This window comes from Canis lupus, chromosome 22 (assembly GCF_003254725.2).
Source record: "Canis lupus dingo isolate Sandy chromosome 22, ASM325472v2, whole genome shotgun sequence".
In the NCBI taxonomy this organism is placed as follows: domain Eukaryota; kingdom Metazoa; phylum Chordata; class Mammalia; order Carnivora; family Canidae; genus Canis; species Canis lupus.
In genome coordinates, this window is record NC_064264.1 from 45,656,787 (window position 1) to 45,668,049 (window position 11,263).

At 55.0% G+C, this 11,263-nt stretch overlaps 1 protein-coding gene across 1 annotated transcript; it reads right to left on the reverse strand.

The window, feature by feature from the left end:
- Positions 1-6,030: 6,030 nt before the first annotated feature.
- Positions 6,031-9,001, reverse strand: SOX21 (SRY-box transcription factor 21). The gene has a single exon (XM_025441204.3). It carries the CDS (start codon positions 8,500-8,502, stop codon positions 7,672-7,674), a length of 831 nt encoding a protein of 276 aa, XP_025296989.1. The 5' UTR covers positions 8,503-9,001; the 3' UTR covers positions 6,031-7,671.
- Between the last annotated feature and the right edge of the window lie 2,262 nt (positions 9,002-11,263).

The window sequence follows — 11,263 nt, forward strand, 5'->3', positions numbered from 1 at the left end:
CGTTTTTTTCATTCGTCGTCACTGAGCGGGTCTATGCCGGGAGAGTGAGGCCACCTAGGCCACCTCTCAGGCGGTCCAGATGAAAGCAAACACGCTTATCAAAACTTCAGCGAAGTAGGAGAGAGCGAGGGGGAGCGAGCGCGAAAACTTTGTGGGGCAAGTTCCCGTGTGTTTGGGGCGCGGTGAGGATTCCACGCAATTTCCTCCGCCGCTTGATACACGCCCGCGTAGACTTCCAATCTGTCGGAATGTCGGCGGCTATTCCCAAACCCAGGCTTTACCATATGGTGCTAAATAAACCCGGGTTTGCTCCAAACCAGGGGTGTGCCTGTGTGCGCGCGCGCGCGTGCACGCGCACCAACTTTTGGACTTGAAATGGGCAAATGGGGAAAGCGCTATAAAGTTCCCCGAACTCAGTGGCAGTATTTTCGGGGGACTCTAGGGAGGATAGGCTGAGCTCCCTGCGAGGTCAAGGTGGTGACATTCTAGGAAGCTCGCCTCCCATCCCCCCTATCACCCCCCCCCCCCCCCGCCCAACCCACCACACACATCCTGGGTTCCTGAGACCCCTTTTAAAGGTGTTCCCTCCTCTGCAAACAGACTTCTCTCCACTCCTGACCTCAGGAAAAAGGTAGCCCCAGTGGAGTCAACCGATCTGAAAAGCCTCACTTGGTCTGTGTTATCCTAGGCTGCGCCTCTCCTTTTGAGATTTCAAGCTTTCTGCGAGCGGCTAATTACCTTGGGGTGATCCCGAAATAAAATACTAAGGCTGGGCTGAGTAGGGAGGAGGGTACGCATGTGAAATTGACGATCCAGGAATATCATTCGGCGAAGAGCGTCTGCAGACGTCCTCGTAATTTCCCTCAAGAAATCTGGTTTTACTGGTCGATCTCAGTAGGAGAATTCTTTGCCTAGAGGCTCGAAGTGAGTAATAGGCCGAGTGTCTCCAAGTGCTCGGCTAATATGATAATAAATACATTCAAAGAGAGCAACGGGGTGTTTACAATTAGTACCTTAACTTCTGCTGTTTGTCAAAAAGTCCCTAAATAACCCCTCCCCCAATCAAGCGAGGAGCCCAAAGGAGGTAGAAATCAGGTGGAAACATCTTCAAAAGGAATTAAAAAGCCAAAGCCGGTTTTATTTCCTCCAGTCAAGTGTGAATGATGGGGCGGCGGCGGCGAGGGCGCTGGAGTCTACCTGACAAAGCGTGCGGTGAGGGGCCCGGGCGGGGAGCGGCCGGGGCGGTGGGGGTCACCAAAGCGGAGACGCCCTGGCTGGTTGCCCTGTGGGTACCACTTCCCCGCGTCGGGTCCAGGCGGTCGCCCAGGGCCCGGCGCCGCCTAGACCCTGGAAAACCCAATCCAACAGGTCGTCCCCTCCCGCACAAACGCCCATCGCCCCCCAGTTATCACCTTAAAGTGACTTTCAGCGGCTTTATCCCGGAGAGAGCTCTCTCCAAGTTTTTCAGATTTGTCAGATTCTAAGAATTTGCATGTTTTAAGTGAAGCTGAAACAGCGAAGGCTCGGGTTACACTTTAAAATATGCGAGGCTTCGGCGCGGCTCCCGTCGCTTGGTAAGGCTCAATTGCTTCTTTAAAAAGAAGAAGTGTGTGGGGGGGGGGGCGGGGGGGGGGAGGAACCCACTGCTTTTAGAGTTTGGGATTCTACACACCCCCACCCCGTCCCCCGCCCCCTTGGTCACCACAATTCAGAAGCAGTTGTCACTGCTTCTCAAAACTCGGTTTCCCGCCAGCCGTCGGGGAGGTCGGGGAGGTCGGGAGAGCGGCTGCTCCGAGCGCCCTCGGAGGTTCCGCGCGCTCGCGGGGCCCTGTCAGCTCCGCTGTCTGTAATTTGCATTATTCATTTAAGTTAGGGGCAACTCAGAAAGCGACTGGAAACCTCGATGGCTGGGTGGCCCAGCGGCCCCGAAGGCCTGGTGGTCAACCCTGGAAAATAATGGACTCGGTTGGCTGTAAAGGCCCCTACGGACACCCGCCTCCAGGGCAGCGCGCGCAATCCGAGGACAGCCCGCATCTCGGAGGGTTCGCGCCCTGCCTTCGCTGGCAGCTGGGCCAGGAGGTTCCCTGGGCCTGTGGAACTGGGTCAAAGACAGACTGGAAGGGAAAGGCGGCGGGGGCAAGGGGAGAGAACGACTCTTTAAACGGGTGGGTACAATGTTTCTACACAGCCAGGTGGGGCTGCTCAAAGGCTCTGCCTTTGGGGTGGATTTAGGGGTGAGGACAGAAATGGAATTGGGGGGGGGGGCTGCAGTTGCTCGTCGCTTGTTTGGTGTTTATATCTTTTCCAGCGGCCCAGATGGACAAAGGACGCACCCTTAGAAAAGTGGGGGTAAGCGGCGATCTTTCTTCCTGGACCACTCCCCGCCTCTAGATAAAGGGGGCGGGGGTGGCAGGGGGTGGTGAAAGGCAAAGCAGTCTCGGTATCACCCCTCCCCCCACCTCCATAGGAGGCTTGGGTTCCCCCATTAAATTTATATTCATTCATTCCACAACTCTTCATTCGCCACCTACCAGGTACCAGCTACTATATTAGCCTCTCAAAAACGCGACGTCAATGGAAATCAGGCCCCCCAATCCAGGGGCTAAGGATCGGCTCCCTGGAACGTTCTAAGATCAGCACGCATCTTGGAATGGCCAGACTTGCTGCTCCACAGATTCCAACGCTGGGCAAACGGACACAAGGAAACATAACTTCTGCATAACTTTTACTTCTCCTTTCCTTTTTTCTTTTTTCAAGTACCAAAGCACCATTAATTAGAAGAATAATTACCGCTACCCTATATTATCCCAACCTGTTCAATTCCTATCTGCTGCAGACAATGCTAATAATGGCAATTATTGCTTCTATAAACATCCCCAGGCAGCACTCTCCTCCCGCAGTGCGTGTGTGTGTTTAAAGAATATATATAAAAAGTTCCCCCGCTCATTTGCATAGCTTCATCTTTACCTTTTCCCATTCAACCCTTGCAAAAAGCATATCTATTCAAAGCCCTTGCAAAAAGCATATCTATTCAAAGGGCATTTAGTCCATTTCTTTCTTGGCCGGTAAACCTATTCATCAATTGTTCTGCCTTGTAGATCGCATTCTAATGCTAATCTAGCGTGTTAAATATCTTTTTGTTCCCCTTTCACCGTTTTGTCATTCAGTTTATCCAGTTTTGGTCACCCATTTTATTTATTTATGCGCCTGCTCCTATTCAGGGGCTCATGTATTTTTTATTATGTTGTTTCACTGTCACGCAGTGTCAACTTAGTCTATTCAATGGAGGCTACTTGAAGGCCGGGGGGACAAAGCGTGTACACATTGCACCGCTATTCATTCCGGCCAGCTGGATCGGCTGAAAAAAAAACCTTGTGAAAAGAAACGCCTCACAATGGACACAGAAGAAGTGCACAATGCTAACAGTTTTCCAAATACCACTGATTGGTTTCTTCACAATAAGGAGAAAGCCGCCGCTTTTTCTTAGCTCCACTTCAACAAACAACACTCTCACAAAACCTCCCAACCCTGCGTTTTGTTCCCGGACAAAACCTCCTCGACTGTCTAAACGCTCCCACTGAAGGACAAAAAAAAAAAAAAAAAAAAAAAAAAAAAAGGATGAAAAAAAAAAGCTCTTTCACGATTCCCCCCCCTTCTCCCCCCCCCACCCCTGCAAGAGAGAAAAAAAGAAATGGGGAGGGGGGGATTGTCAGTGAATTAATAATATCAGTCTTTTAAAAGAAGAGGGCTGACCTTTGAGATGCACTGGGCTGAGGGAGAAAGAACCGGGGAGAGATTAATAAAGTTTGGACGGCGCGCTCTGCCTCGGCGGGGCTGCGGGCGCAGGCCAGACTCCGGCGCTGGGGGCGGCCGAGGTGCGGGGAGCTTCCCCGGCCCGCAGGGGGCGGCGGCGGCGGCGGCGGGGAGCGCCCGCGCCCAGCCGCGCTCTGATTGGCTGGCGCGCCGGTCCCTGCTGCTCCGGGAGGACCGCCGGTGCCTCCGCATCCTCCGCGCCCGTCGCGGAGGCCGCCCGGAGTCGCGGGACCAGAGGGAGACGGGCGCGGTTTTGTTCTTGCTTCCTGCGGCGGCCGGGGGGCGGGGGGTGAAGGGGTGGGGGGCTGATTGTCAGGAGAAGCGACAATAACGGCCCAGCCGTCTCGCGCGCGGCCCCGTCCGTCCCCCAGCTCCGGGGCTTAGAGCTCAAACACGGTCCATTCCACCTGTTTGCGCAAAGCCTGGAGGCAACACGCCTGGCCCTTCAGGGGTGAGGCTTGTTTAAAGCCTTTGGGCAACCTAAAAAAAAAAAAAAAATAATGCCGACGTGGCTTTTGCAAACCTTAAAAAGAAAGGAAAATGTAAGAAGGAAAGAAAAGAGGGGAGGGAAGGAGGAGAGAAGAAAGAGAGATGGATATAAACGGGGAGCTCTCCAGCCCGCACCTGCGCTGTGCCTCGTCCCGGCCCTAGTCGTGGGCCGCTCTCAGGCTCCTACGCACACACCCAGGCCCTTCTCCACGCTCTTGCCCTAGAGGCGCTCCCAGTCTAACGTGCGGGGAGGCTTTCTCCAGACGCAACTTGTTGGCCAGAACGCTGGAGTCGAAGGGGTGCTAAACTGGTCACCCCCGTGGGGCCTGTGGACTTACTCAGGCAACCAAACAGGCGCGCACACAATCTGTTGGCGATGTGACCCTGTGTGCGCAGCCCCGGCAGCCTCCCCCCTCCCCTTACTCATCTTTCCAGACCTCTTCTTATTCATCAGCACTCCGGAGCGTCGCTCCCAGAAAATGCTGATCTTTGGGAAAAAGGGAGGGGGTGGGGTGGGAGGGAGGGGGCGGGGAATCTTCTGGCCGGTGGGGCCGAGCTGGAAGGCTCGGGGAGGTAACTTAGATTTAGGGCTGGGGTGATTTCCAGCAAGCCGCAGGAAGTTCCGTGTTGAGAAGTGATGGGCTGCTACAAAAGGGAAAGACGAAGCCTTGAAAGGATTTAATTAACCGTGTCAGGGATAATTACCCCTGGACAGTCCAAATTAGTTTTGCATAATCGCTCAGAACCATATGAATTAACTTATAATATTGCAAAGAGCTCAGGGAATAACAGGAGAGGGATCGTTTTAATTAGTGAATCAGGGTCAAACCAGCAGAGCCTATTTCTCACATTTCCAAAACTTTTCATGGTTTTTAAAATATTATTCCGTTGGGGGGAAAACAATGACTTTAAAGAGCTGGGTCGCTTATAAAGATGTGCAGCTCCCAGAGATGGCCTCTGTCAGTGGGGGGGAAACTAGTTGATGACTAGTTGAGTCCTGTATCTTAAGAATTTCTATCTCAGGGGATGGAAAATCAAGATCTTCCTACAGTTAATTTTTTTTTTCTCTGAGAGTCTTCCTAGTGCCCTATAATTTCCTTTCTCAAATGAAAACCCTTTATGTGAAAACTTGTCTAGCCCTGGAAATTCAACCTTCTCCATCAGAATCTGTAATACTTCTATTTTAATGCCATTCAGTAGGACAGAATAAAGCCCCAAAGAGGCCAGAAGTCGTACATTGTCGTTAGCAGTGATTATCCTTCCAAATAAAATCTTAAAGTGTAAACAAGGAATATGCCAAAGATACGTGAACAAATTACACTGACTTAAGTGGCGGGGCTCTCCTACTAACAAGATAAAGTGGTCAGGCAACTTTCCTCTCTTAAAATGTTACTGGAAACTAGTGAAATGCTTTGAACGGTCTGGATGTTTTCAATGGGCTCTGTTCTACTGGTTCATGAATGCCCTTTTTTTTTTTTTTTTAAACCAAGATAATACAACTACTTGGGTTTTTTTTTTTTTTTATCTTCTTTCCTATTCACGATTAAAAATGTGATAAATCAGGTTTTTGGCTCTGAATAACAATGGCTTGATTTAGATTTCCTAGTAAATCTATTCAAAAGTGAAACAAAGGCTGCCTTTGGAGGATACCTTACACTTCACCTGGACCAGGCACGTAAGGGCAATTCAGATAAAAATCTTGTTAGGAACTCAACAAGAAATAGAGGATTTTCTCTTTTCCCTGGTTCAGGCTTTATTTAAACTCTTTGTTCAAAAAAAATGAACAGAGTGATAGTCGGATTCTAATTTACAGATATAGTTTAGACGTCTAATATTAAATTAGAAGATCACACAAGAAAACCATTTACACATAAAGGTTAAAACCAATACTTAAACTTTTTAAAACTTTATATTACATAAAGTCAAAATGAAACTAAATACATGTTAGCCAACTTCATTCACAAACATTAGTCAAAATATATACATTTAAAAAGAAACAAAAAGCTATAATTGAGGTTCTTTTCTCTAAAATGTGTTTTATCATAATTTGCAAATGAATTGCAGGTCATCTAAAAAATAAGCTAATTAGGGAGGGAACTCCAAAACACATTTAAGCGGTTCAAGTTGGTGAAGAAATGCTAGCTGAAAATCAGAGACATTAGTCAAACAATTCGGGTGGTTTTTTTTCTTTTTTTCTTTTTTTAGTTTTGCTAAATAATAAATATATCATTACCACTCAGACGAAAAAGTCTGATTTAATCTTAGATAAAATTGCGATTCTGAAATAGTCCCGCAATTTTTAAAAGTTAACTTTGACATTTGCTCAAAATGCTTTAGAGTCTAAAACCGACTCAAGTTTAGGGCAACGCAAATAACACATTTTCAGACTCCATGTTTTCACGGACATTTACACATTTACAATCTTAAGGTGAACTCAGCCATAAGGGGAAAAATAGGAACAGTGCCTTTTATCTTTCTGTAAACTGTGTCAGAAATCCCAGCAAGTGGACCCAGGGAGACTTCTCAGTTTTCGCTTTTAAGGGATAAAACCCAATTGACAAGTTTTCATCTCGCACATTATTTCTTGTTTGCATTCCTTGCTCTTAAGGGCTCTTGCTCTCATTTGCATATGACGTGATAAACAACAGAAAGCGTGATCGTCTCACATACAAAAGGCCAGATTCGAGCCGGTCACTGGTCAAGAATGGATCCGGTCTGTGAGTTCTGCTTGAGAGAACAGAGATTTGCAAAGTCAAATAGTACAAATAGGGAGCAAGGCTGCTCAGAGCCATGTCGCTCTGAGAAAACTCCTGACACAGATCAGCTTTTCCCTTGTGCCAGCCATTTCAGACCTAACACTTGAACAGAGTGCATGCGACACAGACCAGGAGGGAAGAAAGAAAAGAGGGAAAAAAAAAAAAATCTTAAAAAAACAAAACAAACAAAAAAACACAAGATAATGAGAAGCAAAAACAAAACCGACAATGTAACTTCCAACAAACAAAACTGGAAAGCCCAACGTGTCAAAAAGTGACTCCTCCACCTCCGTGGGCCCAAACGCAACAGGTTCCGAAGTGCAAAGCAAACATCAACTGCTGTCGGATGCAACCGCCCTCCTGAAGGGGGGCCGCCGATGTGCGGGTCTGAAATGCTCCTGTGAATTCACACGCACACTCGCCCGAGCCCTCGCGCGCTCTGCCACTCGCGCCCCGACCGGCGTCTCCGCCTCTGCCTGCGCCTATACATCTTCTGTACATACAACGCGGGGCCCCCGTCGCGGGAGGGAGGGCGCGCGGGGAGGCCGCGGAGCTCGTACCTATACACATGTACACGTGTGCACAGCGGTCCTCGCGAGGCGGCCCCGCGGGGTCATAGCGCGGCGGCGTAGGCCGCGGGGTAGGGGTCCAGCTGAGGCTTGCCCATGCCCGGCAGCAGGATGTAGGCGAGCGGCGGCTGCAGCCCGGGGCTGGGCCACGCGCTGCAGTTGCACGGGATCATGTAGCCCGGGTTGCCCGGGCTGGGGTGCGAGTGCGTGTGCCCCCCGGCGGCCGCGGCCGCCGCTGCAGCCGCCGCCGCCGCGCCGTGGAAGGCGCCGGCGCCCGCGGTCGGGTAGCCCAGCGACGAGGCGTACGGCAGGCCGGACGACGACGACGAGATCTCTGCCATCTTGGAGCCCAGGTCGAGGAGCGAGTAGGGGCTGCCGGCCGCGGCGGCGGCGGCGGCGGCGGCGGCGGCGGCCGCCGACTGCGGGAAGAAGACGCGCGCGGCGGCGGCGGCGGCGGCGGCGGCCGCCTTCTCGGGGTTGGCGAGCAGCGACTCGGGCACCAGGCCGCCGCCCGCGCCCGCGTGCAGCCCGGCGCCCGCCTTGAGCGCCGGGTGCTCGGCGTCGGCCACGCCGCCCAGGCCGTAGGGCACCGGGAAGGCGAACTTGTCCTTCTTGAGCAGCGTCTTGGGCTTGCGCCGCGGCCGGTACTTGTAGTCCGGGTGCTCCTTCATGTGCATGGCGCGCAGGCGCTTGGCCTCGTCGATGAACGGCCGCTTCTCCGACTCGGTGAGCAGCTTCCACTCGGCGCCCAGGCGCTTGCTGATCTCCGAGTTGTGCATCTTGGGGTTCTCCTGGGCCATCTTGCGCCGCTGAGCCCGCGACCACACCATGAAGGCGTTCATGGGCCGCTTGACGTGGTCCACCGGCTTGGACATGCTGTCGCCGAGCCGCGGCTGCAGCCCCCCGCCGCCGCCTCCGCCGCCTCCTGCGCCTCCGCCGCCGCCGCCGGGGCCGTCGCCCTCCGCCCGGAGGAAATCAATGGTGGCGGTCCGCGGGGACCCGCTCGGCCGGCCCGCGCGCGCCGCGCCCCACCTGGCCGGGCGTCGCTCCCGCCCGGGAAGAGGGCGCCGGGGGCCGAGCCCTGCGCCGCGCGCGCCCCGAGCCGCCCCGGTCTCTCCCGCCGGACGCTCGGGAAAATCCTCTCGCGGGCACAGCAACTTGTGGGCGGCGCCCCCGCCCCACGGTGGCGGGTCGCCCTCGGCTTTCCTTCCGTCCTTCCTCCCCGGCCGCGCGGGCTCCGGGCTCCCCGCGGGTGGCGGCCGTCCCGCCGCGCCCTCCTCCGCTCGGCCCGCTCGGCCCTAGGCGCACGGCGGCTCGCAGACGGGCGCCGCGGAGGCCCGGCCGAGGTGAGCCGCGCAGCCCAGCGCCGCGTGCTGCCAAGTGCCGAAGGGGGCCCTCGCTGGCTGCAGTGTTTGGGTTCTCCTCGGTGACTTTCTCATTTGACAGCAGCGGGTGGGGTGGGGGTGGGGGGGGGGGCGGGGGCGGAGGAGGGTCCGGGCGCGGCGAGGGAACGCGGGGCGCGGCGTCCCCGGCCGGTCTCGCTGCTCCGGGCAGGGTGGGAGGCTCGCGGGTGGGAGTCGCCCCCGCCCGCGGCCGGCGGGGGGCTTCCGGGGGCAGATGCCTGCCGCGCCCGCACCTGCCTCGCGGGTCTTCCTCTCCGGCTGCGGTCGGCGGAGGAGGCTGGAGGCTGGAGGCTGGAGGCTGGAGCAAGCCCGGGGGCGCTGGGCCTCAGGGGCAATCCTTCCGGCCGGCCGAGGCGCCGCGTCCCGTAGGCCCCCGGGCCATGCCGGCTCCGCGGGCTCCGAGCTCCTCCGGGGGCGCCGGCCGAGCCCGGGCGCGGGGGGCGGCGCGGCGGGCCGGGCTCCGGCCGCGTCCCCTCGGGCTGCTCCCGGCCGCCGCCCGGCGCTCGCAACTAACTTCGCCCAAGTTTCCTGCGCCGGCGCCGCCGCCGCCGCCGCCGCCGCCGCCGCCTCCGCCGCGCCCCTGCCGGCGCGCTCGCCTCGCTGCGTGCGCCCGCGTGTGCGCCGCGCCGGGGGCCCCTCTCCGGCTTCTCGGGCCCGGGCCGGGCCGGCGCCGGGCGGAGGTGCAGACGGAGGGGTCTAGGGGAAACGCGCCATCACCTCTATTCGCAGGTCCGCGCTGGGGCTGCTCCCGCTTCCCCCACTCCCGTAGCACCGGGGGCCCCTTCCTGGCCCAGGCCGCCACTCCGCCGCTCCCGAGGCGGCCAGAGCCCTGGGCACGGGCTCAGGTGAGTGCGGCCACCTGCGTGTGCACGCGCCCGGAGCCGGCGCTGGGTGTGCATGTCCGGCCGCGACCGAGTGTGTGTATATCTGGGGGCACGCGGAGGAGGTGGAGCCCAGGACGCCGGGCGGGGGGAGGGACCAGCCGAGCCTCCTCCCGCTCCCACACCCCCAGGCCCGCGAATTAAACTGGATCCCCTCCGCCCCCTCCGTACGCCTCCTCCCACCCCTCCTCGCTGGAGAGCAGGTTGAGGCGAGCGGAGAGCTAGGAGCGCGCCGCGGAGTCTGCGCACTGTGTGGTGTTGGCAGCCCCTGGTGTCATCCCGGCTACCCTGGCACTGGTCTCGGCTCTGGCATCCTCTGCCCGGAGGAAGGAGGCTCGCGGGACGAGGAGAGCCTCTCGAGCTGCGGCAGAAGAGGGGACGCACTCTAGAAAATGTTGGAGACTTCTCCTAGGAAGAAAGTGCTCATTTTCCTTGGAGGTCCAGATGTCACTTGCAACAGATGCTTTTCTCGCATTTTCTTGCGCTGATGATGCACCCAGTCAGAGGTAGTGAAGTGAAAAATAACTGAGGAGGAACCGAGCGTGCTCTTGGCAACCTTTTCGGAAAGGAGCTCGCCCGGGCTGAGAATAGGCATCCTTGGCTGACCGTTTCAGCTCTTTGAAAAATCTGGGTGTTTTGTTTTGTTTGTTTTGTTTCTGTTCTGGTCGACAGAGCCATCTATATGCTGATCTCTTTCAGGTACAGTTAACACTATCTCACTTAAATGCACAGATAGGGTGAAGGTAGGTGTTCGGAATCAGCGAGTGTCAGAACGGCGCTCTGGAAGAACAGAGTAAAACATACCAATCAACTCTGTACTGAAATGGCTTTAGGCTGTTAAACTCAGTTTCCTTTAGAAAGAGCAGGGTTTTCCTTGTAATTGACATGAGGCAAAAATAGCATGATTTTGTTTGCATATTTTTATCACTTCTTGGTATGCTGCGGCACACCCATAGCATGACCAGTCCGGAGGTTTTATTCACAAGTTGGCCTGTCTTCCAGGGAGCACCCGCTTGCCTTCTTTCTTTGGCAGTTAGGATTGGACCTAGCCATGTGGTGTGTGCAAGTGGAAAGTTCTATAAGTGGTTAACTCTTTAAGACGTCCCTGCAGTATATATGTTCATCCCATACACAGGCACACAGACACAGAGCCTTGATTGTAGTTATGGACTTAAATAAAAGCTGTTTGGGGCCATCAGATTTATTTAAAAGTTACGCTTGTTTTATTGCTTATTTTAAGAATAGTGATTTTTGCTTTCATTTTAGTTGCTGTGACGGATAGAAATGTGAGCTAACAGTGGAATGTATGAGAGTCTGTATTTTTCTTACAGCATCACATTTACAAATGTTTA

Coding starts and splice junctions, on each gene's coding strand:
- SOX21 (XM_025441204.3), bottom strand. CDS start 8,502: ATGTCCAAGCCGGTGGACCACGTCAAGCGGCCCATGAACGCCTTCATG.